The sequence below is a fragment of the Convolutriloba macropyga genome, chromosome 5 (genome assembly GCF_964194025.1).
Source record: "Convolutriloba macropyga chromosome 5, txConMacr16.3, whole genome shotgun sequence".
In the NCBI taxonomy this organism is placed as follows: Eukaryota; Metazoa; Xenacoelomorpha; order Acoela; family Convolutidae; genus Convolutriloba; species Convolutriloba macropyga.
In genome coordinates, this window is record NC_134472.1 from 36,958,986 (window position 1) to 36,986,570 (window position 27,585).

Below are 27,585 nucleotides of genomic sequence, written 5' to 3' on the forward strand. Positions count from 1 at the left end.
AGTTTTTCGCCACCCTAATTATTTCGTCTTTTTTTAACGTTACCAAACGTTTTCAATAACATAAAGTTTTGCTGCATTCTGTTTCTCTTGGTGACAGTGGTTCAAATTTCATCAATTTTTAGATCGGGCCTGGGGAGGTATTGAGTTAATGGTTAATTACAAAAAGTAATGGCTTCGTTTGCAATTACGGCTTTTTTGTGAAGTTTGGACGCTTCGAGTCTCTTCCGGAATTCTTCCGGCTATGTTTTTTGTTTCGCCGTCCGACGCTCTTTTTTCGTTTTACATTTGTTCACACAGCAAAGCTGAAAAAGTCAAATTTTTTGAATCATTTCTTCCTCTCACTAATGGCATTTGCACGCGTGACGTCATTTCTCACTCCCTTAAGCAAAAGTTTTTAGGCTAATTGCGTGATTAGATTTTGATCATACGTGACTTACCTCACTCAATAAAATGACTTTTGCACTTTAAAACTTAAGTTTAATTTGAATTTGTTTAAAGTCAAAGGGACTCATATGTGCAGTAAAGGTCCCTAATAAGAGGCTTCTGCGGAATTAATTTTAACAAGCTTTAGTAATTTATCGCTGAATGTTTTTTACATAGCTTTCTCTGCGGCGTCGATGTTTTGTAATTTAGATCTGTATCTGGTTCTATCTCTATTATACGGCACGCAAGTCTATTCTTTCGCAGCTATTCCGGCAATCTGCCGGCTAAGTTTGAAACAATGTTTGTGCGCTGTCTTTTTTATCGCTGCGAAGCTGTGAGCTGAGCGGAGCTATTTTGCGGTGCTCTTGGTTTTTTACAATTCAAGGAATTTGAATTGTTTTGGGGCGCTTTTTCTACGACCCGAAGAGGAGTATTGGAGAAGTCCTTTTTTAAATCAATTTTTTTGGAGTGAATTTTGCAGCGGGAAATGAAACATAAAAAATTTGGAGTGATTTTGTTGCTGAACAAAATGAAGAGTAGAGCGAAAAGAGAGTGGTTGTTTGTTCATATCGCTGGTTTCTAGAGAGCAAAAAATTGAGGTGTGGAAAAAATTCTGTAAGCGAGCGATATTTTTCGTTCACGTGCGGCATTTTAAAGCAGTTTTTTTTTCATTTTATTGTTTAGAGTTTTGGTTATGATTTTGTTTAATTTTTAGGCTGGTTGTGGTAGTGGTTTAAAGGTTTAAGAAAATTCATATGAATTTTTTGCTAATTCGCAGGTTTTTCATGTTTTTTGCTGATTTTCGGGCTAATTTTTGCGTTTTTTGACGATTGTTTTGTTTACTGGCTCAAATGGGCATTGAAAAGACCGCTTGTACTTGAGCAAATTTTAGATAACAGTTGGTTACATTTTTGTGGATATGAATCATTCTTTTGTTGAGAAATATGACAAAAAAGTGGCAAAAATTGGAACCATTTTACTTAATTTTCTTCAGTTTTGGCTATCGCTTTGCGAGCATTTTAAAACCCTAATGGTTGAAATGAATTTCTCTTTGGTTTTATATGCTTTTAAAACATTAAAAAATATATTAAAGTTTTCCAATTTTTTAGTGCAAGTTGCTTGTAAGAGCTTTTTGTTCATAATTTTGCTTCAAGTATTTTAAAAAAAAATTAGCTAAGTGGTTTTAGTTAGTACTAGTTGTTTTGATGACATAATTTTGGCAGAGATAGTTATTTCGGGATCTCAATTTATGACAAAGTTTGATCAGATTTTTGATGTTTTAACAGATTTGATTTTCTTGCTTTTACTTTTTTCTTCTATGGTTTTGTTTCAAGATAACCATAAATTATTTGAGGCACGTTTTGTCTGATGAGTAGTTGGATGGTGGATTTTTGAAGTCAATGATTTTCATGATTTTTGAAGTCAAATTAGAGTAGTGTTTTTGGTCACACCGAAACAGGAATTGGAGCGAAAAGCGAGTGGTTTTGCGGCGTGAGATTTTTACGCTCTAATTTTAAAGAGTGAGAAAACTGTGTTTGAACAAAAATTCGCTTTCTCGCTAGTGGTATTCTTTGTTCACATGCTGCAATTTCACTTTGATTTTTACTGTTTTTTCCAATTTCTTTGGATCGGATTTTTATTTCGAAATGGTTTTCCCAATCAATTCATGGTTCATTTTAGGACTAGTTTTTTGTTAGAATCAAATTTACATTTCTCGCTAGTGTTTTTTTGTTCTCGCTAGCGGCATTTTGACATTGATTTTCTGTTTTTTTATCTGATTTTTTAATAAATGGTTTTCCCAATTCAATAATAGTCCTTTCTAGGTCTAGTTTTTGTTAAGTCAATGAAAATTCTTTGAATTGTACGTCAAAACTTGTCCTGCTATATTTTCTTGTTTCGTCGTTTGACGCTCTTTTTTCGTTTTACATTTGTTCACACCTCAGAGCTGAAAAGTCAAATTCTCTGAATGACTTCTTTCTCTCACTAACTGCTTTTGCCTGCTTTAAGTCATTTTTCACTCTCTCGCAAAGTTTTTCGCTTGATTAGATTTTGATCATAAGTGAGTTACCTCACTCAATAAAATTAAAGTGTTTTGAATTAGTTTAAGGTCAAAAGAAATCATATGTGTAACAAGGGTCCCTAATGCAAAGGCTTCTGCGCAATGACTTTTAACAAGCTTTATTAATTTACCGGTTTTTTTAATAGTTTTTTAAGGGGCGTCGATAACTTTTAACTTATATCTGTTTCTATTTCTATCATACGGCACGCAAGTCTATTCCTTCGCAGTTATTCCGGCAATCTGTTGGCTATGTTTACTACTAGAAGAAGACTATTGAAGATGTATTTTTAAAATCAGTTTTATTGTAGTGAATTTCGACGCAGGAAATAAAACGTGCGAAAAATTGTGGAGTGATTTTTAATGTGGAGCAAAATTGGAGAGTGAAGCGAAAAGAGGGCTCTTTTGTTCATACTGCTGTTTTTGAGGAAGCGAGAAATTGAGATGCAAAAGAAAATTTATTTAAGCGAGTGGAACTTTAAGAGTGGTTTTTATAGCTGAGTTTTGGTTTCTTGAGGTTTTTTTTACCGGAAGTACTATTCAATCAGACGGCATTTTGAATAGCGAAAGTGAGTCAAATTGCCTTGTAAATTAATTTCTATGGGGCAGAGAACGAAGAGTTTTTGACTGAACCGTGCATATAGATAACGGATAACGAGTTTTAAGCCGTTTTGTCCAGTTGGTCGAATTTTTTTGTTGGTAGTTTAATTTTGTAAAAATTTTTTTAATTGATGCTGTTTCAATAGGTAATTGATTCTACAGTGTTTTTGAAAGCCTAAAAGTGCGTTCAAAGCGCAAAATAGGCAGATATTTCTCTAGGTTTATGGATTTTTTAGAGTTTTTCATTGATATATTTATTTTGACCCATTAACATTTCGAAGCTGACACTTCTCATTTTTTAGTAAATTTTTGGCTTTTCATCTTTGACTTCTGCATTTGTTTTATCTTTACGATGGCTGATTTTTAAGTTGTTGCACTTGGCATCTTCCTTCTGATAACTCATGCATTGAATGCCTCTTTTCAAGGTGAAGTGTTTTTGTTTTTAAAAAATTGTACACATGATGATCCGATCTTTGCGGTTTCCGTACATTTTTTGCCGAATTTATGGTTTGTATTTCGGTTTATTTCTTAGAAAGTCTTTTTGTTCTGCATCATCGGGGGATTTCAGGGTTTTGTTATTTGAATTTTTTGGGCCTTGGGTCTTTAAAATTCAAAAATAAGTTTTTAATGTGCAATTTTAAAATTCTTTTGACATTTCTTTAAATTTTTTAATGTTAATGTTTGATTTCTCGTTACACCTTTTTTCGTACTAGAGGATGACAATGTAGTTTTTCTCAACATCAAATGCTAAGAAAATGAAATATATTTGCTGTTCTACTTTATTCATTTTTATTTTTAACTTTAATTCAAGAAGAAGTCTTTTTTGTTTGTTTAATTAATAGCCGCCGTCATTCTCTCAAACGCCGAAACAAGTGGAGCGAAAAAAAACAAGTGGTCCTGCGGCGTGAAATTTTTTAACTCGAATTTTAAAGTAGTGTAAGAAAATGTTTGAGCAAAAATTCGCTTTCTCGCTTTTGGTTTTTGTTCACATGCGGCATTTTGACATTGAATTTCAAGTTTTTTTTCAATTTCTTGGATGTGTATTTTTTTGGAAATGGTTTTCCCAATTCAATCATTGACCGTTCTAGGTCTAGTTTTTGTTTAATCCAGGCAAATTCTGCGAATTGTATGTCAGGACTTGCCCTGCTATGTGTTTTTATTTCGCTTTACCTGTGTTCACGTTTTTCGTTTTACATAAGTCATGATTTTCACGCTTGACTTCTGAGGTAACTCTTACACTGTTTCAACTGAAAATATTTTTAATTTCTTTCAAACATTGATTTGCGCAATGTAGTGAATACGGTCAAAGTCAAAAGAGCAAAATCAAAAGAAACGGGATAAACGTATAGCCCGGTCATTTAGTCATAGTGCATTAGGTTATCAAATTTCATTAGAGCGATTGCTAGCTGAGGTAAGTATCAAGCTTAATAGCTTTCAAGTTAGAAGCTGAATTAAGTATAGTTTTAGAATTCAACTGAAACTGCGCACCGAATTAGAACAATTTTTGAATCTTAGGAAAAAAAGGTCACTTTTTATCTTTTTCTGTTTCAATCCCGATGTGTGTCAGTCAAGAGCGTCAACGGAGGCTATTTTCTGGCTATCTGTCGGCTATTTGGTCTCTCTTAATGAAAGACTGAGGGGCGGCAAGGATGATTGGTCCACCAATGAACAAGGAACAAGGAGGCTTGGTAATGTGCGTACGCACATAATGTTCCGACCCCGCTCATCGACATTCTTGACTTAATTGGCTACCAAATGATGAAGAGATAGAAAACTTTCAAAAGCATACACATCGTTCAATAAACAACCAATGAAATACGATAATGCTAGGCTAGAGGGCGGATGAATGTTATTGATAATAGGACTACTAGAAAGGAGAAAAATAAAAACAAACATTATTTACGACCAAAACTATAATAAAATCTATAATAAACATAATAACCAAATCTATAATTAAAAAATAAACAAAATCAAACTCTCATCATATAAAACCAAAACAATTTATCCTATACTTCATTAGAAAGATATTGGACCTGTTCCCAAAGCGATTGGTTAACAGGTGGACAAAAAGAGAAAGTAGGTGCGATGTTAAAGAATACTTTTCCATTTTTTAAAACAATTAATTTCACAGTTATTAATGACATTAGATATCAACTGAAACCACTGAATTGGTCATTTATATCTACATAGGAAACAAATGAGACAATTCATTAGCCAATGTTCGATTACGCAAAATTTCAAAGCCAATGGTAACAACTATTTTTGTTGTAATTTAAAAGAAACCAAAAGTCCTTTGAAATGTACAAATATATAAATATCTACTGTTTTATGAAATCTCGTAACAGTAGTAACAAAGCCGAGAAACAAATGTTTGAAGCTAAATTTGTTACAAATTATAGCTCACTGGAAACAGGTTGTGACCTGTGTTTACAGAGAGAGGTACAAATCGGCCGAACTATTTAAAAAAGAGGAAGCTCAAAAAACCCATTTCTTTTGAAAACAGATATTTTCAAAAGTCACAACAGACTTAGGATTACAAATGCGATGGAATAGGTTTCAAGACGTCAGAAAGCCAATTGGGCCTGTTAATAATGAGACTAAGTCACGAGCCCACAAAAAAAACAAATTCATAAAGAAGCCAAAACTTCAAACAATTTTACAACATAACACTGTTCAAGGCACTATATTTACCATATGTTACCTGCAAGAACTGTAAATCACATGTTAACTTTCCCTTCATATTAACATCATTGAGCCTTTCTTATAAAAGGACTACTTAGCATGACAACAAAAAGAAACCAAAAATTGAACAGTTTAAAAATTTCGAATATTTTCTTGAGACTAAATGGTCGAAGCAAGCAGTCACAAAGTATAACCAAGCGCAAAAAAAGGTTGAATCAACAAAAGTAATTGAGACTTCAAATCAGTGAGATTGATTTACATGCTGACGAAAATTAAAAGCAAAAAAGGAATCAGATGAAAAAAAATATTTTTTTTTAAATTTAGTTTGAAACTCGTTAAAACAAACAGCTATAAACTGAAATCTTCAACAAGGTTGAGTTATGCGTGTTGGGGAAGTAATTAAAGCTATCTTAATCAAATATATGACGTGCAACGACGAAAAGGAAATCAAACTTAGGCAAAATCAAAAACCGACAAAGTTTTGCGAGATAACTGTGTCTCAGCCCCAAAAATCAAACTATTCAACAAAAACAATTGAATATCCAGATACGTCTTTTTCCAACGTTGTGCATTTTCCCTACAATGTCTTTCTGTAATTGGATTTGTCAATAATGTGATAACTCGACAAGGAAACAAAATGAACTCATAAAATATTCAATTTTGATTAAAAAAAAATAAAAAAATTGAAAATTCGAAGTACCAAAATAAAGAAACCATTAGTTGAATATAAAATTGCTACCGACATTAAATTAGAAATCACAGGAAGTCGGTTTCTGCCTGTTTTGTTTTGAGACTGCGGCTGAATTTGAGAGAAATAAGAGAAAATCCTGGCAAAGTTCACCGATATTTTCTCGAAAAAAATATATTTAACTCATAACAGTCATTAGAAAACAACTGAAAAATTTCTAGGTTCGTTTATACCTCCTTAAAACTAACTGGATCTTTGATTGGGGACACTGAGTCATTGGACTAAAAAAATCATAAGAAATTGAAACAAAACGCAAGAAGTCCATAAACTTTTTACGAAAACAATTGCTCAAGCTAAGAGTTTAAAAACCATGACTTTAATTCTGAAAACACAATATAACCTATATAACCTCGTTGGGTCTCGTTTATTTTAAACAGTGTCTGTCAGTAATTGAGCATTGATTTGAGATTCCTGTCCGTAATTTACATAAAAACATTTACATAGCGGAATTTTTTTTAAAAAAAAAGGTCGCGCGCCATTTAAATCTAAGAAAGTTTTTTTCATAAGGTTCCATGGTGAGATCAAGATCAACCAGATATTGCTGAGCGTCTAACAAAGCACTCAATTGTTGAAATGGTTGCGAAATTGATCAGTTTTATACGAATTTTTTCAGTTTGTCAAAATTAATTAATGCATTTTGTACAATTATTGACATTAAATTTGCAAAATTTTAATTCCAGAAGACTCTTAAAGCCAGCGGGAGTGCAACTAGCTCCTATTTGAGACTAGGAAGAATATGGCCGCAGTTTGAAGGTGTCTACTTCCAGCAAAGTTAAAGCAAGTGGGCCAAAAAAAGTCATTTTTTCGACGAAAAAAGTCTGAATTTTGAAAAATTTAGCATAAATTCTAGCCAAAATACTCGGATCGAGCAATTCAGCATCCCTACTCTCTTTAGAGATAAAATCAATAACACTACAGTCAACAATTTTAAACATAATTTAGCAATATTGGCGAAAATTTGATCAAAATTGACAAAACTTTGGTCAAAAATGTGAAAAAAAAACAGCTGAATTACGTCTAATATTCACAAAACTTTAAACCTCTGATAACTCCCTATAAAAAGCGAAAATTGAAAAAATATTTTTAATTCCATATTCTACGCTGGACAGGCTTTCTAATGATACCACTCACAACTCTCTACGATTATTATATCGATCGGCCAAAATTGTCTGAACAAAAAAAAACCCATTTAAGTATATAGTTCCTTCCCCCTCAGAGAGGGATCGGAACAATAAATGTTTTTGGTGTAATACTTGTTATAGAGATGTATGTTACTTGCATGTGTACATTTGACTAACCGGATCCCTGTATAGATACCTCGAAGCCAGTGGATAGCGAGTGTGTTGACGAGCATGGCAACTCCCTCTACCACCATGTAGCCCACCATGAGTTGGTGGCTGCAGCCAATAGGGGAGAGTACCTAGAGGTAGGCAGGTGGAACGACGCCTGGTTCGGCACTAAATTCCACACTATTGACCGCATCATGCAAAACAACCTCATACCCGTGCTAGACATTGAACCGGATGTTAGTACTCTTAGATTTAATGGTTTTTGCCTCAAAGTAACTCCTGTTATGTTACGGCAATCAAGTCTAGCAGGCAGCCTGAAAAATTATATTGATTTGAACTGTTCAAATTGAACCGCTGGTTTTCGAAGGTAAAAACATTTGAAAAGCAAGCAAGCTTCTCCGGCATACGAGCGTCCTCTCTTCTGCGCAATTTAATCTGTGTCAAGGTACCGTGTTTGTTTTCAAGTTTTAATGCGTTGTTATGTTGGAGTGTACTGTAAGTTCACTTGAATCTGCTGTTTTTAGTCAATCAAGAAGCTTCGGAATTCGAAGTACATGCCTTACGTGGTGTTCGTAGATGCACCTCGCTCCTTTGACAACTCGTCCGCTTCTGCCTCAAGAGACGACGCCAGTGTGGTTAGTGCTCCTAAATGTTCTGCGCTCGTGTTTTATCTGGGTACATGCAATATGAAGATTTTTTCCTATCATTTTACGGTACGCGGAATGAATTTACAGGCAGCCAATACCAAGAATTTGACACATTATTTGCACCTCCATACGCACGTGCCATATTTTTACATATTGATTTACTATGTAATCACACGTGCTCTGTAGCTGGGGGCGTATAACGTACTGGGGGGGGGGGGGGCACGAACGGAAAAGATCCAAAAATTTTATAGATCGACTTAATGGTTTACAGGAAAAGTTTTTTGGCCACGAAATTTGCGATTCTGATATTCTCCTTGTAATTTTTGGAAACTAGTAGCCGGGTCTTTAATTTGATTGATTTTATAATGAAAATGATAGCTGATATGGTTGTTAATTTCTCTCAAACAAAGTTTTCAACATGTTCTCATATTAGTACTGCTGGTTTTTTATTTGCTTTTTAATTGCTCTCGAACGCAGTCACCCCCATGCTCATCATGTAGTCAAATGTTCTTCACACCACTAGCTAGTTGTTTTACGCGAGGATGTTGTTCTTTTTTTTCATTATCCATGCAGATTCATTAGCGTTGATGACTATCAAAGGCTCCTTTTGTAATAAACCTAAAAGTCATGCCGTTGATTTGTTCAATTCTTTGTCTGTTATTCAGGAATTGCCTTGTTATGGTTCTGCTTGTCAATTCAAAATTTAATTTGCTTTAGCGTCTTTCACTTTTATGCAACAGTTTGTTTCAACAACGTCTTCCGGTCAACTCTTTAAACAAGATGCATCTCTACTAAAATGTAATTGAGACCAGAGTTGAAATGTTATTTCAGAGTTCAAAGCAAACATACAAAATGTTAAGGATTCAAATACCAAACATTCGAAATTTTTACAAAAAAGATAATTTCCTCAATTGCCATTTGACCTCTTTTAGCACTTTTAAATGAAATTTTGTAATTGCAGCCTAAATGTGTTATTTATGTCGTTACTATTTTTTTCAAAATTTTGTTTTCAATATTTGTAACTCTATTAGAATTTCAAGTTCCTTTTTAATAGCTGTAATATGTGAGCAAAGCTGTAATTGGCCTTCTCTTGCATTTTTTAAAAATGGGGTATGATCCTCCCAATGGACAGAACAGTGAGCCCCCAATATGAAACATCACAGCAGCGCTCGTTGCTCAGCAAAGCATGAAACATCGCAGTTGCTCAGCAAAGCAACTCAAAATGAACAGAGTCAGTGTTAAAAAACGAAATTAGAAATAGAAACGGGATAAACCCATAAACCCGATTTTAGATGCCCGTTATTCGAACTTTGTTCTTAGTTACCATCTCTAATGCTTATTGGTATTGATACTAGCCCCTATGTGGTCTCACGACGAAACAGGAGTATGTTCAGCTCAAAATGACATCAATATAGTTCGCACTTTAAAATTGTCCATACAAAAGGTATTTTTTCACTGATTTTTTTTTCTGTTCTTTCAATCCAAATCTTGGTTATGTGAATCAACGGCGGCTGTTTTCCGGCACTCTGCCGGGTATGTTTTTTGTTTCAAATTTGGTACTACCAAAGGATGCAACGCTCACAAATTTTGGTACTACCAAAGGACGCAACGCTCACTTAGGTTCTGTCCAGTTATCTAGTTTTTTTTGCTTTTTGTGGATTTTTATTCAATTAAGTTAGTCTTTCGTTCATGCGAGCGAATAAATTTTTTGTTGAAACAATGCTTTTCATAACTCAAAAATTTATGCTCGCTTCAATTTGAGGAGTAAATGTCAAAAGATGATAGCTGACTCTATTTGAACGTTATTTGAGGGCAGCTTCTAGAATGACTTTAAGAGTAAATTTAAGACATCATGTTTAAGTTAAGACATATAAAAATGTTTCTTCGTAGCTTTTTAATTGCTCTCAAACGATGTTCGTAGCAATTATATTAGTCCTGTGCCCTTTCTTAAATGCGATTTTTTGCTCGACCGATTTTTCGTCTCATCCTTGACTTTTTGTGCCCAAAAACGGCATAAACTTGTCGCGCCTGGAGAGAATTAGGTGTTCGTTGAGCCTTTCGTCCTACTGTACTCTATGTATGCGATTCACTGGAACTGAGAAAACATTCTGGTAGTGTGAAGTACATTTTTTTTAGAGTTTGACCCACCACACTTTACCCTCCTCCCTCTCAACGCGCGATGCACGACCACCCCCAAACCGCGCTCACTCTTTTCAGTTAAGCTAATGCTGTTCTCACTAAGCCGTAGCTAGCTACTGAGGCAGCCAAGCTTATCGACAGTCGTTTCAGAGCAATTTGACCGACCTTGGTCCCGTTTTAATTAGGTCTTTATTTTGGGAGTAATCAGAAAACTATCGCTGCCATTTTCAAACAATCTAACAGCTGTGTTACATTTTTCCCATTTTTTTCTGTTTTGCCTCGTTCTCTGTGGTATATTCTGTCCGTTTATGATAAGCTAAAAGTGATCTCATAATAAAAAAGTGTGTTCAGCTTCGGGGTATAGACTCAGCGAACATTCATTGTTTTTTAGTTATCATATACTTTTTAATAAGAGTTCTCTAAGAGTTCTTGAGATTGCTTTGCTACAATCATTAGCCGCCGTCAACCTATCAACGGCTATTACTTAGGAAATCTCCTTTAATTCTCTTACCTTTTGATCAAGTTTTTTGTTTCACGACGTTCACTTTTGACTTGTGACTTAACTCACACACTGTTTCAACTAAATGGATTTTAATTTCACTCGTTGAGTTACGCAGTGTAGTGAATACGTTCTACGTCAAAAGAGCGAAATCAGAATGCGTTAGGTTATTATTAAAGTTCAATAGACCGATCGCTAGCTGACATTAGTATTAAGCTTAATAGCTTTCAGTTGCGAAGCTGAACGTTGGTCAACGGTGGCTCTTTCCCGACAATTTTTTGTCTATGGTGTTTGTTTTAAAATTCTCTCAAGCAAAGATTGTAGCAATTATGCTGATTCTGTGGTCTTTTTAATGCAATATTTCGCTGGATCATTTTTTTTGTCTGACGCTTTTAACTTTTACTCCTCGAAAACTGAATAAGCAGTTAAAGACAGGAGGGCATTAACTGGCTGAGGAGCTCTCTTCGAGTCTTACTTGTCTCTCAGGGGTACAAATAACCAAAGCTGTTGAGAAGCATAGAATTATCACGTGTAAAGGGCAGTTCGTGGCTTGTCCAACCTCCCCCTCTTTCTCATAGTCAATTTCCCCCCTGAGACCTCAACTCCGAACCCCGCTGTAGGCACCCTATTGCATCCCCTAACGTAGCGACCTTAAGCCCCGGCTGGCTATTACCGATTATTCGGGAAGTGGTTTTTGATTTCTTTGTACAGTTGTTGGCTTTGATGATTTTGTCCTGTTTTTAAAACATTTTAAGGAACGTTTGTCTGCCCGTCTTTTAGAGTCAGCTTTTGTTAAGTCTGCGTTCATTTGCATCAAATGTCTTGTTGTAGATGGTGATCTTCATGCCCTTGATTTTCAAATTTGTTCTAGGACTTGTCCCTCTTTATTTTTTATTTGCTCTCGGTCTCTATTTGGTCTTTTTTATGATCCAGTGTTGGTACTAATGTTGGTTTCTGTGTATGCTTGTTGGTTTAGAGGATTTTGACTTTTTTCAATGTATTATTCAAGTTTCTGCTCGATTCTTCGTGTTTCATGAAGACTTTCGCATAGATGAGCTATTGAATTTTAACGCTTGGCGTTTTTTAATCAAAATTTCTCTCATTCAGTATTTAGTCCGCTAACTTTATTTGTATGATAAGTGCGACGGTTCTGTTTCACTAAATTTGAGTAGTCAAAAATCATCTGCGTTGATACCATTTGAAGACGCTTAATAAAATTATTCAAGATCTCCAGCCGCTTAAGATCTTAACAAATTTTGAAGCTATTTTGGGCAATCATAATTGAGAAATAATCTTCGATCGATCATCTCGATTTTACAGCTTTCGATCTGTTGTACTGTTAATCTATTGTCCCGTCACCAGGCTTCAATCAACGCCCCTCTCCACTTCTATAAACTATTTTTTATCTATTCTGTAAGCGCACACACGACCGACAGTAATTCGCCTATATTAGCTGAAACAGAAATAATAAAGGTTCTGGACTGCCTTTCCTGTGTTCCACGATTTCCTCTGCTGAATTTATGTCTTGATAGGAGAGGGTGCTTTTGTAATGAGGTGTCGCGTTGATTTAGGCACAGTCTTTCGAACAGCTCCTTCATGTCTCAGATGATATCGACCGACACTACAGAGCCCTGTTTGATATGCACATAGAGAACAGACAGCTGGACAAGACGGTGGAGCTGATCAGAGGCGCATTTGATAGAGTGTGCACGAATGCAAATGAATGGCTCCCTTTGAATTGGATTGGGGGCAGCAGTAGCAATAATACCTCAGTAGCATCCTCTGCAAATAACAATCAACATTACAACACCTCAGCAGTTGCATCATCCTCTACCCATTTATCATCCAACGCCAGCCATGTGCCTGTTCATAGCTCTACTACAAACACCTCAACCTCATAGCACCAACTAAATTAAATAAGCACAACTACTCATTTATCGCGTTGGAAAGATGGCGATCGCACCAAGAACGTGGAACAGAGGATAAACCAGACCTGTTGCTTTACACCATTTGTGTTATTGCCACGATGGCATCAATAATGAGGTTACGACGATGACACGTCAAAGCTAACCTTAAAAACCCCTCGTGCATAGAGTGAAAGTGCGAACCGATAGTATGGGAAGTAATGAGACAAAGGATTTCATGGAATTGTTGATAAGGGCTTTACTACTCGATCATCATGCTTAGTCTAGTTTCCTTGCATCACAGTTACCTACATGCAGCGTAACATACTCCGTAGAAAAGAACTACGTCGCTTGTCTCTTTGTACAATAAACATTACATGGGTCAGAATACGTCGCTAATTCATTGTATAATTTAAGCCTGACCTCTTGTGTCGTTCCCTGCCTCCGGTTTTGTTTGTAATGATGTTTGTAATTAGATTAAACTGTTACCAAATCAAAACAACCAACACAAAGTTGATTTATTTTTTTCATCGTTACTACTGTTCATGATTATTTCAAACCACCTCTTCTTCTGTGTATCCGTCTCTGATGGATTTTTATGTGCATTTGTATGCCATGTTTTGTTACTTATTGACTTACTTTACCGTTTGTTTATTTTTAATCTGTACTCGATCTTGGATGCAATGCAAATCAGTGTGTTATGCTCCACCCTCGCTCATCCCCCCTCCCGCCCACCAACTTTAATTATCCCCCAGCCTTCTTTCCACCCCATAGAGCAACCTAATCTCAACACTCGCCATCATGTCATAACTGCAAATTATGTCAGTATGAGACTTTGTTCTGACAGAAAGTGAAGTACATTGTTGACCAGATTAAAATTGCCCAATTTCTTCTTAATCTAAAATCAAAAATAAATCCAACTCTATTTTACCATCAGATTATAAATTAGATTTTCACTGTAGACTACAATACATACAATGCATACATTCTTCTATTTTGCAGAGAACTATTCGCTTAGCAATCATAACTGTAGTTTACTACTACAATATAATACTCTGTTTTAATTTGTCACTTTGAAATTTAAATTTGAAATGATACGGTAATTCTGATGATTATTTGAAATGTATTTAGTCTTTTATCCTGTCTGCTCATTGAAGAAAACTTATGATACATTTTTTTACCACTTAAATATCTGACTTAAGAAGTCACTTGGGTTGAGAGTAGAATTGCATTGTTGTGTACGTAATAACGGAAGATCGGTAAACGGTTGTCTATTTTTTAGTGTTTTTTAAAAAACATTCCATTGAAATAAACAAATTCAAACACCGCATGAAGTACACCTTGATGCCGCAATTTTCCAGTGTTTCACCAATATGCATATTAAGGATCAAATTATAGCCATAATGATTTTTAAAAACGGACTCATGAACCAAATGTTAAATCGGTATTAGAAGCGAGTCCTCTCTTAAAGCAAGGGACCAGTTTGGTTGTCCTTGTTTAAACTTTTTATTAGCATCTATTTAATTGGCATGTCTTAAAATCAAAATTTTGCAAGCCAAATACATTCACTAGCTCGGCCCAGTTTGGATTCTGTTTCATAACTATTATAATAGTTGAGCACGTTTTCTTAGTACCGACTTTTCTAATGGGAAAATGGGATAAACAGGTAAAGCCCGAGGTCATTAAGCCGCTGAGCAGTTTCCTTAGCGCTAGTGTACAAATCCGGAGATGCTGATAAGAAAAAGTGGTATGAATGGCCCTTCTTGGTAGTCGAGGCCCCCTTCTGAGCCCCTCCCCCTGATTTAACAATTTTTTAATTGCTCTCGCAGAGAAGCAATTATTGTAAACGTGTGTGTCTTAAGATAAAAGTTTTATTAATAGCCGCACAGTGATAGCTGGGGATATTATTGGCCTTCTCTTGGTTTTTTTTATTTCGTCGTCATGATTTTTGTTACGACCATATGACGTCACAGCCACTTTTTGTTCATTCGTTCATGCAATTTCAACTGAATTGCATGTGTGACGTCATTTTTCGCTCTTAGTGGAGCGAGTTTTTTCGTTCATGCGCGTGATTAAATTTTTGGTCACACTTGACTTACCTCACTCTCAAAAATGACTTCCTCACTTTGAAATTGACTTTTATTTACTTTAATTCAAAGAGATAAGGTCAAATGGGTGTTTGTCACTCTAAATGAAGGTTATTCGAGAGCAGCTAATAGAGGCAGCAATAACTTAAACAGATTTTTAATCAAAATATAACAGATCAGCCTTCAATGAAAAGACGAATTTTTTTGGTCTGTCTTTTTTGCTGTTTTTTTAGACTGCCGATCTACGAATCTATTGCGGCTATTTTCTGGCAATCTGCCAGCTATGTTGCAAAATTTTTGCTTGACCGTTTTGACTTTCCGAGTGACTTTTACGCCCTTGACTTTTTGCGTGATCTAAAATTACCTCTCAATCACAATTTCAAGCAGCTGTACTCAATTGGCGGCAATTTAATACTCAAATTCAAATGAAAAGTGCGCCAAAACTGCTGCCATTTTCACTTTAAATCTTAATAGTGGTATATATTAACCTCTAATATGGTTGAAGCCCACTATTGAACTTTTTAGTCCCATTTCGCCCCCCCCCCCCGACTGAAGCAGGCTGCAATTGATTAGAGCTGCCACTAGGTGTTCGAGAGCAATTCTCACGACGTTTAGTCGGTTATGTTTCCACCACTTCCAGATCTGTTAAGCTTAACCTAGACTCCCTGAGTTCCAGCTAACTGCTGACGAGAAGCCAACGGCTCGCCAGTAGTTTAAGATCAATTCACTCGAGTTTAGTCGGTTTTGTTTGGAGAGATTAAAAATTGACATTGTTACTTAATTTCAACTGAGAAGTCACCTGCTGTGACAGGAAAATGATTTGCATTTCAGGTTAATTTTAGGTTAAATGTTCAAAAATCAAAACAAAAAGTCTGATCATAAATTGCAACAAAATCTTAGTTCAAAATCAACTGACAATTAACTTGGTTAACATGATATTCTCATCAACACAGCAGATTAGCAGTTCATTTAATCAAATAGCAGCAGTCCGTTTCTTTTCTTCACAACAAGAAATAGGCCTCTTGCAATATGCTTTTGTTCTCCCCACTTAGATCAGGTAAGAACAAAAACTTGTGATCTTAGGCATTAACTTAGCTAGAGGTCTTTCTTCTGGATACATAATGTAGTTTTTCGGGTTGATGACATTTTCAAATTGAGCCCATTTGAAGTTTCATTTTAGTTTGATGCCCCCACTCATTGGGTGACAAAAACATCAGAGCGCTAATAATTGGCGTTAAAATTTGTTGCCCCTGCTGATTGGGTGATTTATAAAACAGATTTTTGAATCCATGCCAGCAGACATTTATTCTACAAGTACGCTGTCCTCTCAAGTATCGTGATAAATATTTGATAACTTTTACTGTGTGTGCGTCTCTCTAATTGAAGGTTTTTTAATAGCAGCCTATAGAAGCAGTAAGATTAAGAAGAAATCTCAATCAAAAAATAACATCTCATCATTTAATAAAAAGAAGAGAAATTTGGTCCTTTGCTATCTTTTGAGACTACAGATCTACATAGCTATCGCGGCTTTTCTCTGGCAATCTGTCTGCTATGTTTGAACGGATTTCGGGAGATCATTTTCCCCGTCATATCGTCTTTCTGTTTCGACTCTTTCCAGTTTGCCCTTTTTGCTAGTCGAACACATCAAATGTGTTATTGTTAATTAATAATCAGTTATACCAGAATTGGCAAAGATGAAATAATTTGTTCAATACGTCAACTCAATGTGCAATGAGTATCTTAATTTTATAATTGCCTATGTAATTGATGTTGAGGTTTTGAGATGCGTATAAACAGGCAAAGCTCGGATAGTAAGAGGTTCGCTGAGAGTCTCTAAGTATGTGATTCGCCGAAACTTCCGAGACAAATGGAAGGCCAGCTCTTAGAGTTTGTCCCACCTCTACTTATCACCAACCGCACCAATTTCTCTATCCCCGTCCACTTCTTTCGACTCGATTTGCTGAGGATCTGCTTCCCTCATTTAATGAGGAAAAAAATGGCTTGTAAATTGAGTCATTTAGGTGGAAAACATTTTGTTTAGGCTTACTATTAGGCTTACTATTATTCTGAAACTGAAAAATTAGGAAGTAGTTGTTTATTAGTAGCCGCGATAGTGATAACAGAGTGAAGCAATTATTGTTCTTCTTTATTAATAGCTGCACGGCGATAGCTGGGGCTATTATTAATAGCCGCCCTCATCTCGCCGGCTATTATAGCGCTCCTAATTTTTTTTACAATTCAAAGAATTTGAATTGTATTGGGGCGCTCTCTTTTTACGACTCGAAGAGGAGTATTGGAGAAGTCCTTTTTTATCAATTTTGAAGCGGGAAATGAAACGCGTGAAAAAAATTTGGAGTGATTTTGGTGCTGAACAAAAGTGAAGAGCGGAGCGAAAAGAGAGTGGTTTTTGTTCATACCGCCGTTTTTGAGAGAGCGAGAAATTTATGTGTGAAAAAAATTTCTAAGCCCGCGAAATTTTTTTGTTCACGTGCGGCTTTTAAAAAGTTTTTTTTGCAACTTTTGATGGTTATGAGGTTTTATTATGATATTGTATTAGTTTTAGGCTTGTTTTGATAGAAATTGAAGGTTCCAAGTATTTATTTTGAGTTTAATGCTAATTTAGAGGTTTTTGATCAGTTTTGCTGACTTTTAGACGAAATTTAATTATTTTTTGCCTGTTTTTTTTTGTTTTACTGCTTTAAGTGGGATTTGAATAGAAGCTTGTTACCTAAGGAGTATTCAGATACCAATTGGCTAAAGTTTTCTTGGTATAAATCATTTTTTGCTCGGGAGAATTGACAGAAAAATTAAGAAATTTTAAACCAATTTTCTTATGTTTTTGCAGTTTTTCCTTTTTAAAAATCATAGACAAGGTTCTTTACCTATTATGACTTTCCCATTGTTTTGTGAGCTTTTCATTGCTCTAATTGCAAAGGAATTTTATTCGGCTTTATGTTCCCTTACTCATAAAGTTTTTCTAGTTCTTTTTTTTAGTTTTTTGTTCAATTTGTTTTTGAAGGCCGTTTGTATTCCTCCTTAATTTTTATTGGGAGGTTTGGGGTTCACAATAGTTGTTTTAGGTATTTAGTTATAAGTATGGGCAATTTTCTCCGAGTCATTTCCGGAATTCTTCCGGCTTTTTTTAAGATCTGTTCACACATTTTCTTGATTTTTGAAATCAAATTTGAGATGTGATTTTGGTCACGCCGAAACAGGAAATGGAGCGAACAAGCGAGTGGTTTTGCGGCGTAAAATTTTTGTGCTCTAAGTTTGAAGTATAGTTAGAGAACGGTGTTTGAACAAAAATTCGCCTTCTCGTTAGTGGTTTTTTGTTCACATGCGGCAATTTCACTCTGATTTTTACTGTGTTTTCGATTATTTCTATCGGATTTTTTTCTAAGTGGTTTTTCCAATCCATTAAGAGTTCATTCTAGACCTAGATTTTCGTTTGAGCCAAATTTCTATTTCTCGCTTATGGTTTTTTTGTTCACATGCGGCTGTTTGATATTGGTTTTCGGGGTTTTTTTTTAAAATTTTTTCAACTGATTTTTTTAATGGGTTTTCCCCATTGTCTGTACTCGATCTATTTGTTTGTCTAGTCAATGAAAATTCGTTGAATTGTACGGCAGGACCTGTCCTGCTATGGTTTTTTACTTCGTGGAACAAAAAAATGTTTCGCTTTACTTCATTTTGGCGCTTTTTCAACATTTTGCGTGAAATCTTTTTGACTTCTCTAGGCTAGTTTCTCTCTTCTCTCCTTCCGCTACAAGTGATTTTGAACATCAGTTGCTCAGCAAAGCAATTCAAAATGAACAGAGTCAGTATAAAAAATTGAAGTCAGAAATAGAAACTGGATAAACCCATAAAGCCCAATTTTAGATGCCCGCTATTTGAACGTCTTTCCTATAAGTATTAGTTAACCTATCCAATGCTTATTGGTATTAATAGTATCCCCTGTAGCCTCTCTCTAAGAAACAGAATTATGTTCAACTGCGAATGCCATCAAAAAAAATTGGACTTAAATATTCTTTCAATCCTAATCATGCTTATTGGAATCAACGGCGGCTATTTTCTGATCTGCCGGGTATGTTTTGGAGCTAAATTTGAGTTTCAATTCAGTTCTTGTCCTGCTTCGTTTTAACTCTATTTGGCGTTAGGTTTTATGGTCAGTGATGTTATAATGTTCCTGGTCGTATGTTTTTCTTCACTAAAAGGTGACTCTATTCGAACTCTTGTCGAGCCTCACAAGCCCCTTTGAAAACCAATGTTTTGGAGCTCTTGAGCAAAAGCTATTGATATTTCACTTTAGATTTTAACTTATGTATGTTGCTGAAAATTTAAATTTCCTTTAGCTTAATATGCCAAATTACACATTGTTTTGCGATTATTAAATCTGATTTGGTTTTCTGACAAATTCATGAGAAACTCAAAGTCGGTCAATTGAAATCCATCTTTTGTCTGAAGAATCCTCAATTTTTTTGGTTGGTCATGTATTAAAATTTGTGCTCATTTTTGACTTTTTTGTCAACTCATCCCTTAAGTAACACTTATCAGTTTCTAATCGCGTTAACACTTTTTTCTGGTTTCCTAAGGTCAGAAGAGAATGAAATCCATACAAGTTCTATCTGTTGCTTTTCTTAAATAATTATGTCCAATTTTGTCTCAACCTTTTTGTAGACATTGTTGCTACATTCACGGGAGTTAATTTATTTGAGCGTGATCGTCTAACCATAATAATCTTGCTCGCTGTAGATTTTGGTTAGTATTTTAATGCAACTTTTTTGCTTGACCGTTTTTAATTGCTCTTAATTATCGAAATTTGTACCAATTATATTATTCCTGTCGGTCTTTTTATGCGATTTTTTGCTTGACTGACTTTTCGTCTCACCCATTTGACTTTTCGTCCTCAAAAACAAGATCAAGAGTTAGCGCCCAGTGGGCATTAAGCGCTCTTAGAGCCTTTCAGCTCACTAATCTCCAAGTATGCGATTCACTGAAACTGATTTGGAGACTTATACTTGTGGTGTGAAGGGCTCTGTCCGTAGAGGTTGACCCCCTCCCCCACAACACGCCACCACTAACTTCAACCCCCCAATCCTCACTACTGCACATCGTTCTTGCCGTAAGGGCACGTTGCTTTACCTCATTTTGACGCTTTTTCAACATTTTGCGTTAAATCTTGCGTGACTTCTCTAGGCTAGTTTCTCTCTTCTCTCCTTCTGCTAAAAGTGATTTTGAACGTCAGTTGCTCAGCAAAGCAATTCAAAATGAACAGTCAGATAAAAAGTTGAAGTCAGAAATAGAAACAGGATAAACCCATAAAGCCCAATTTTAGATGCCCGCTATTTGAACTTCGTTCCTATAAGTCTTAGTTACCATCTCTAATGCTTATTGGTATTGATAGTATCCCCTGTAGCCTCTCTCTAAGAAACAGAATTATGTTCAACTGCGAAATGCCATCAAAATAAATTGGACTTAAATATTCTTTCAATCCTAATCATGCTTATTGGATTCAACGGCGGCTATTTTCTGATCTGCCGGGTATGTTTTGGAGCTAAATTTGAGTTTCAATTCAGTTCTTGTCCTGCTTCGTTTTAACTCTATTTGGCGTTAGATTTTATGGTCAGTTATGTTATATTGTTCCTGGTCGTATGTCTTTCTTCACTAAAAGGTGACTCTATTCGAACTCTTGTCGAGCCTCACAAGCCCCTTTGAAAACCAATGTTTTGGAGCTCTTGAGCAAAATCTATTGATATTTCACTTTAGATATTAACTTATGTATGTTGCTGAAAATCTAAATTTCGTTCTAGCTTAATATGCCAAATTACACATTGTGTTGCAATTATTAAATCTGATTTGGTTTTCTGACAAATTCATGAGAAACTCAAAGTCGGTCAATTGAAATCCATCTTAGGTCTGAAGAATCCTCAATTTTTTTTGGGTTTGGTCATAATTTAAAATTTGTGCTTATTTTCAATTTTTTTTCCAACTCATCCCTTAAGTAACACTTATCAGTTTCTAAGCTCGTTAACACTTTTTTCTGGTTTCCTAAAGTCAGAAGAGAATGAATTCCATACAAGTTCTATCTGTTGCTTTTCTTAAATAATTATTTCCAATTTTGTCTCAACCTTTTTGTAGACATTGTTGCTACATTCACGGGAGTTAATTTATTTAAGCGTGATCGTCTAACCATAATAATCTTGCTCGCTGTAGATTGTGGTTGGTATTTTAATGCAACTTTTTTGCTTGACCGTTTTTAATTGCTCTTAATTATCGAAATTTGTATCAATTATATTAGTCCTGTCGGTCTTTTTATGCGATTTTTCGCTTGACTGACTTTTCGTCTCACCCATTTGACTTTTCGTCCTCAAAAACAAGATCAAGAGTTAGCGCCCAGTGGGCATTAAGCGCTCTTAGAGCCTTTCAGCTCACTAATCTCCAAGTATGCGATTCACTGAAACTGATCTGGAGACTTATACTTATGGTGTGAAGGGCTCTGTCCGTAGAGGTTGACCCCCTCCCCCACAACACGCCACCACTATTTTCACCCCCCCAATCCTCACTACTGCACATCGTTCTTGCCGTAAGGGCACGTTGCTTTACCTCATTATGGCGCTTTTTCAACATTTTGCGTGAAATCTTGCGTGACTTCTCTAGGCTAGTTTCTCTCTTCTCTCCTTCTGCTAAAAGTGATTTTGAACGTCAGTTGCTCAGCAAAGCAATTCAAAATGAACAGTGTCAGATAAAAAATTGAAGTCAGAAATAGAAACAGGATAAACCCATAAAGCCCAATTTTAGATGGCCGCTATTTGAACTTCGTTCCTATAAGTCTTAGTTACCATCTCTAATGCTTATTGGTATTGATAGTATCCCCTGTAGCCTCTCTCTAAGAAACAGAATTATGGTCAACTGCGAAATGTCATCAAAATAAATTGGACTTAAATATTCTTTCAATCCTAATCATGCTTATTGGAATCAATGGCGGCTATTTTCTGATCTGCCGGGTATGTTTTGGAGCTAAATTTGAGTTTCAATTCAGTTCTTGTCCTGCTTTGTTTTAACTCTATTTGGCGTTAGGTTTTATGGTCAGTGATGTTATAATGTTCCTGGTCGTATGTCTTTCTTCACTAAAAGGTGACTATATTCGAACTCTTGTCGAGCCTCACAAGCCCCTTTGAAAACCAATGTTTTGGAGCTCTTGAGCAAAACCTATTGATATTTCACTTTAGATATTAACTTATGTATGTTGCTGAAAATCTAATTTTCGTTCTAGCTTAATATGCCAAATCACACACTGTTTTGCGATTACTAAATCTGATTTGGTTTTCTGACAAACTCATGAGAAACTCAAAGTCGGTCAATTGAAATCCATCTTTTGTCTGAAGAATCCTCAATTTTTTTTGGTTGGTCATATTTTAAAATTTATGCTCATTTTTAACTTTTTTGTCAACTCATCCCTTAAGTAACACTTATCAGTTTCTAATCGCGTTAACACTTTTTTTGGTTTCCTAAGGTCAGAAGAGAATGAATTCCATACAAGTTCTATCTGTTGCTTTTCTTAAATATTTATTTCCAATTTTGTCTCAACCTTTTTGTAGACATTGTTGCTACATTCACGGGAGTTAATTTATTTAAGCGTGATCGTCTTACCATAATAATCTTGCTCGCTGTAGATTGTGGTTAGTATTTTAATGCAACTTTTTTGCTTGACCGTTTTTAATTGCTCTTAATTATCGAAATTTGTACCAATTATATTAGTCCTGTCGGTCTTTGTATGCGATTTTTCGCTTGACTGACTTTTCGTCTCACCCACTTGACTTTTTGTCCTCAAAAACAAGATCAAGAGGTAGCGCCCAGTGGGCATTAAGCGCTCTTAGAGCCTTTCAGCTCACTAATCTCCAAGTATGCGATTCACAGAAACTGATTTGGAGACTTATACTTATGGTGTAAGGGCTCTGTCCGTAGAGGTTGACCCCCTCCCCCACAACACACCACCACTAACTTCACCCCCCCAATCATCACTACTGCACATCGTTCTTGCCGTAAGGGCACGTTGCTTTACCTCATTTTGGCGCTTTTTCAACATTTTGCGTGAAATCTTGCGTGACTTGCCTATAAGTCTTAGTTACCATCTCTAATGCTTATTGGTATTGATAGTAGCCCCTGTAGCCTCTCTCTAAGAAACAGAAGTACGTTATGTTCAACTACGAAATGCCATCAAAATAAATCGGACTTAAAAAATGTTTTTGTATAAAAATCTTTTTTTTTCGATATCTTTTATTCTTTCAATCCCAATCATGCTCATTGGAATCAACGGCGGCTATTTTCCGGCAATCTTCCGGGTATGTTTTAGACGGCAGATCTACGAAGCTATTGCGGCTATTTTTGGGCAATCTGTCATCTATTTTTTATTAATAGCTGCCTCAGCTTCTGAGCGGGCTATTATAGCGCCCCTTTTTTTTTTACAATTTTAAGAATTTGAATTGTATTGGGGCGCTGTCTTTTTTAAGATCTTCACACATATTCATGATTTTTTGAAGTCAAATTGGAGTATTGATTTTGGTCACGCCGAAGTGATTTTGGTCACAGGAAGTGGAATGAAAAAGCGAGTGGTTTTGCGGCGTGATTTTTCTCGCTTTCATTTTAAAGTAGAGTGAGAAAACGTTGTTTAACAAAAAGTCGCTTTCTCGCTAGTGGTTTTTTGTTCACATGAGGCAATTGCACTCTCGTTTTTTTAAACTTTTTTCAATTTTTTGGATTGCAATTTTTCTTAATGGTTTTCTTATTGAATTCATAGTTCATTTTAGGCTTCGTTTATTTGAACCAAATTTTTATTTCTCTCTAGTGGTTTTTTGTTCACATTCGGCATTTTGACATTGATTTCGTTTTTTTTTTAATTTTTTGATCTGATTTTTTAGAATTGGTTTTCCCAATTCACCCATAGTTCGTTCTAGGTCTAGTTTTATGTTTAGTCAATGACAATTTTTTGAAATGTACGTCAGGACTTGTCCTGTTATGATTTTTACTTGTCGAATAAATTTTTTTCGCATTACCTTAGTTCACAGCTTGTTCAACTTTTTTTGCGTTAATTTTGCGTGAATTCTTTTTGACTTCGCTAGGCTAGTTTCACTCTTCCCTCATTCTGCTAAAAGTGTTTTTGAACGTCATTTGCTCAGCAAAGCAATTCAAAATGAACAGAGTCAGATAAAAAATTGAAGTCAGAAATAGAAACAGGTTAAACCCATAAAGCCCAATTTCAGATGCCCGCTATTTGAAGGTCGTTCCTATGAGTCTTAGTTACCATCTCTAATGCTTATTGGTATTGATAGTAGCCCCTGTAGCCTCTCTCTAAAAAACAGAAGTACGTTATGTTCAATTATGAAAATGCCATCAAAATAAATAGGACTTAAAAAATGTTTTTGTACCAAAATCTTTTTTTTTCAATATCTATTCTTACAGTCCCCAATCATGCCCCTGGAATCAACGGCGGCTATTTTCCGGCAATTTGCCGGGTATGTTTGGCCTTCTCTTGGTTTGTTTACGACTCGAAGATTATTGGTTTTCTTAAGGTTTTTTTTATCGGAAGTACTATTTGTTCAGGCGGCGTTTTGACCTTATAGTGGAAGTGAGTAAAATTGCCGTGTGAACTAACTTTTTTCTGAGTGAGAGTTTGTTCATATGCTGCGTTCAGTGAAAGACTTTTTGACTTTGAAAAGAGTTTCTGCGAGATTGTCGCATATAGATGACAGTTTTTAGCGGTGTTTTTGTCCATTTGGTCCAGTTTTTTTTTATTGTAACTGGGTTTATTTTGTAGAAGTAAATTTTAGTCGATGCCGCATGAAAATGCAACCATCTGAAATCGAATCACAATGTTTCTGAGTGCTTAATAATTCGTTTCAAGTGCAAAATTGACTCATATTTCAATTTTTTGTCAGTTTCTGGCTTTTTTCATTAGCTTCTTCTCTTATGAAATTAAACACTTCAACGACTTTTTGAAAAATTCTGACTTGGATGCCTTTTTGACGTGAGGTGTTTTTGTTTTATAAAATTGTACACATACTAATCCGATATTGGCGGTTTTTGTCAATTCTCTAAGTTTTCGGTTTGTACATTGAGTTTATTTACCATAAAAAGTTGCAACATCGATGTTTTTTGGTGTCGTTTTGTTGCTTATTGAATAGTTTCTGCTGATAACTTTTTAAAATTCAGTGAAAATTTTTACATCATTTTGAACATTTTTTTCAAGTTGTTTCTGTTTCGCAATTGAGCTGTTATCACTTCTGATACAGGAAGATGGCTATGTAATATTCTTATACTTCGATTGCTTAATAACAATAAATCATGTTTTTTATCTCATTTTTTAATTTGAATTTCCAATTTAGTTTTTTGATTTTACTGAAATTGCGAGTTAGGTTTTTTCATCTTCTTCACAATGTATGTATTCTCCACATTATAGCATGTTTCTTGCTAACTTTCTCGTAACACCTATTTTTTTATTTGACCCGCTTTTTCTGAATTGAAAATATGGATTTGAACTAATAAATTTTGACTTTTCCTCTAATTTTTTAATAGGTTTTTTGTTTGAAGTTGATTTTATTTATCATGATATGGCACTGAGGTTTTGGTAACATGCGAATTTTTGCGTTTGAATATTGTTCTGTCTCTTAGTTTTTTTCATGATTCATTTCAATTGGATTCATTTTTGTTCAATGTTTAATTTTATGGTGTTCATTGTGATTCAAAGCGACAAATAATGTTTATCGTCAAAGCGGCAAAATTTATTTAGTTACAAAATGATTACTGTTTTTACATTTTTAAATAGTATTTCGATTAAACGAACTCACGGAAATTGATTACCTAAAGTTAACGTTAAAATGTCGTTTTTGGGGTCAAAATGGTGCAAGTTTTCATGTGATTTTTTCTTGAGTTTTTTTGTTTCATTAGTCTTAGGTTGAAGTTTTTAAAAGTTGATGTAGGCCTTTAGCGAGACAAAAGTACTAGTTATGTCCATTTTATGAGCTCTGTGTTTTGGTACTACAAATACCCAAAATTATACTAGTTTTTGCAATTTTTTTCAAGTTTTTTGAAAATGTTTGTCATTTCTCGCGTTTTTCAGGGGCCACGGAATCTCCTTTAAGGTTTTATAAAAGGGCATTGTATAGTTTCTAGTAATAATGGAGTGGTTTTCAACATTTTAATGTCTCGAATTTTAGCAGTTTTTTTGATAAAATCTGCAATTTTTTTGAGGTTTCCTAAAGTTTTTTGTGATTTTTTAGTATTTGTCCATTCGCAAGTGCCAGGAAACCTATTACACGGTCTGCAAAAAGTTACTGCATAGTTGTTAGTTTCAATGGATTTGTTTTCAACTTTTTGAATTTTGGAAATTTTTTGATAAAAGTTGCAAGTTTTTTAAGTTTTTTCAAAACATTTGTCTTTTATTCGGTTTTTCTTACCTGAGTGACCAGATAACCTCAAACGAGGTTTGGATAGTATGTTAATAAAAAGATGCTAGGGGGTAATTCGATGGTTTTCAACATTTTAATAGAACGAATTTCTGTTTTTTGAAATTTGAAATTTTTTATAAAAATTATTGCCTATCGATCTTTGAACCAATTATATTTTTTAAGGCTTAGAATTGGTTTGCTGGATAGCCTCTAGAGACACTAGAATCAATTCTTAAGAAAAGACTTAAGATATTAATATCGCAATTTTCAGAAACATTTCATTAAATTTTCAAGTGATGTCATTTTTTTTAATTTTTGAAAAATTTAGAGTTAATCGACCTACAAGGGCGAAAGATTTTTTTCAGCCCTTGCAGATATAATGCGCCAATCTCAGAAAATGTGGTTTTGAACATATTTTTGAAATAGGTATATTTAAAGGGATCAAATTTTGCCTTTGGGGTAAAAGCTTCAAAGTTTTATCAATGATTATATCTTTGTTTAGTTTGTTTGATTGTTTGTTTCTCAATTTTTTTAGATGATTTTGTTTCTGTTTTGGCTGGCATCGATGAATTGATCTGCGGGTCAGGTAGAGTAATTCTAAGTTTTTCATTCAATTCTTTGAATTGTATCTCAGGACTTGTGCTGCTATGTTTTTGTACGGGCTTTGGTAGTCCTTCAATTGCTTAGAGTTGTGCAGCTTCTGGGATGACCTAAAGTTAACGTTAAAAGGTCGTTTTTGGGGTCAAAATGGTGCAAGTTTTCATGTTTTTGTATGATTTTTTCTTGAGTTTTTTTTTGTTTCATTAGTCTTAGGTTGAAGTTTTTAAAAGTTGATGTAGTTCTTTTGCGAGACAAAAGTACTAGTTATGTCCATTTTATGAGCTATGTGTTTTGGTACTACAAATACACAAAATGATAATAGTTTTTGCAATTTTTTTCAAGTTTTTTGAAAATGTTTGTCATTTCTCGCGTTTTTCAGGGGCCACGGAATCTCCTTTAAGGTTTTATAAAAGGGCATTGTATAGTTTCTAGTAATAATGGAGTGGTTTTCAACATTTTAATGTCTC

The 27,585-nt window shown here is 35.0% G+C and overlaps 2 protein-coding genes across 7 annotated transcripts in view; both read left to right on the top strand.

Moving 5' to 3' along the window:
• The window catches only part of LOC142339372 (peripheral plasma membrane protein CASK-like), a 178,691-nt gene extending 164,532 nt beyond the window's left edge, over positions 1-14,159 (top strand). For all 5 annotated transcript variants that reach the window (XM_075389378.1, XM_075389379.1, XM_075389381.1 and 2 more), the window contains 3 exons: positions 7,823-8,034; positions 8,323-8,433; positions 12,655-14,159. In XM_075389378.1, the coding sequence (XP_075245493.1) occupies positions 7,823-8,034; positions 8,323-8,433; positions 12,655-12,984 (653 nt within the window). In that variant the 3' untranslated portion in view covers positions 12,985-14,159. The remainder of the gene's footprint in view (positions 1-7,822; positions 8,035-8,322; positions 8,434-12,654) is intronic.
• LOC142339991 (serine/arginine-rich splicing factor 7-like) overlaps positions 1-27,585 on the top strand; it is a 447,863-nt gene that overhangs the window by 269,960 nt on the left and 150,318 nt on the right. The window lies entirely within an intron of this gene.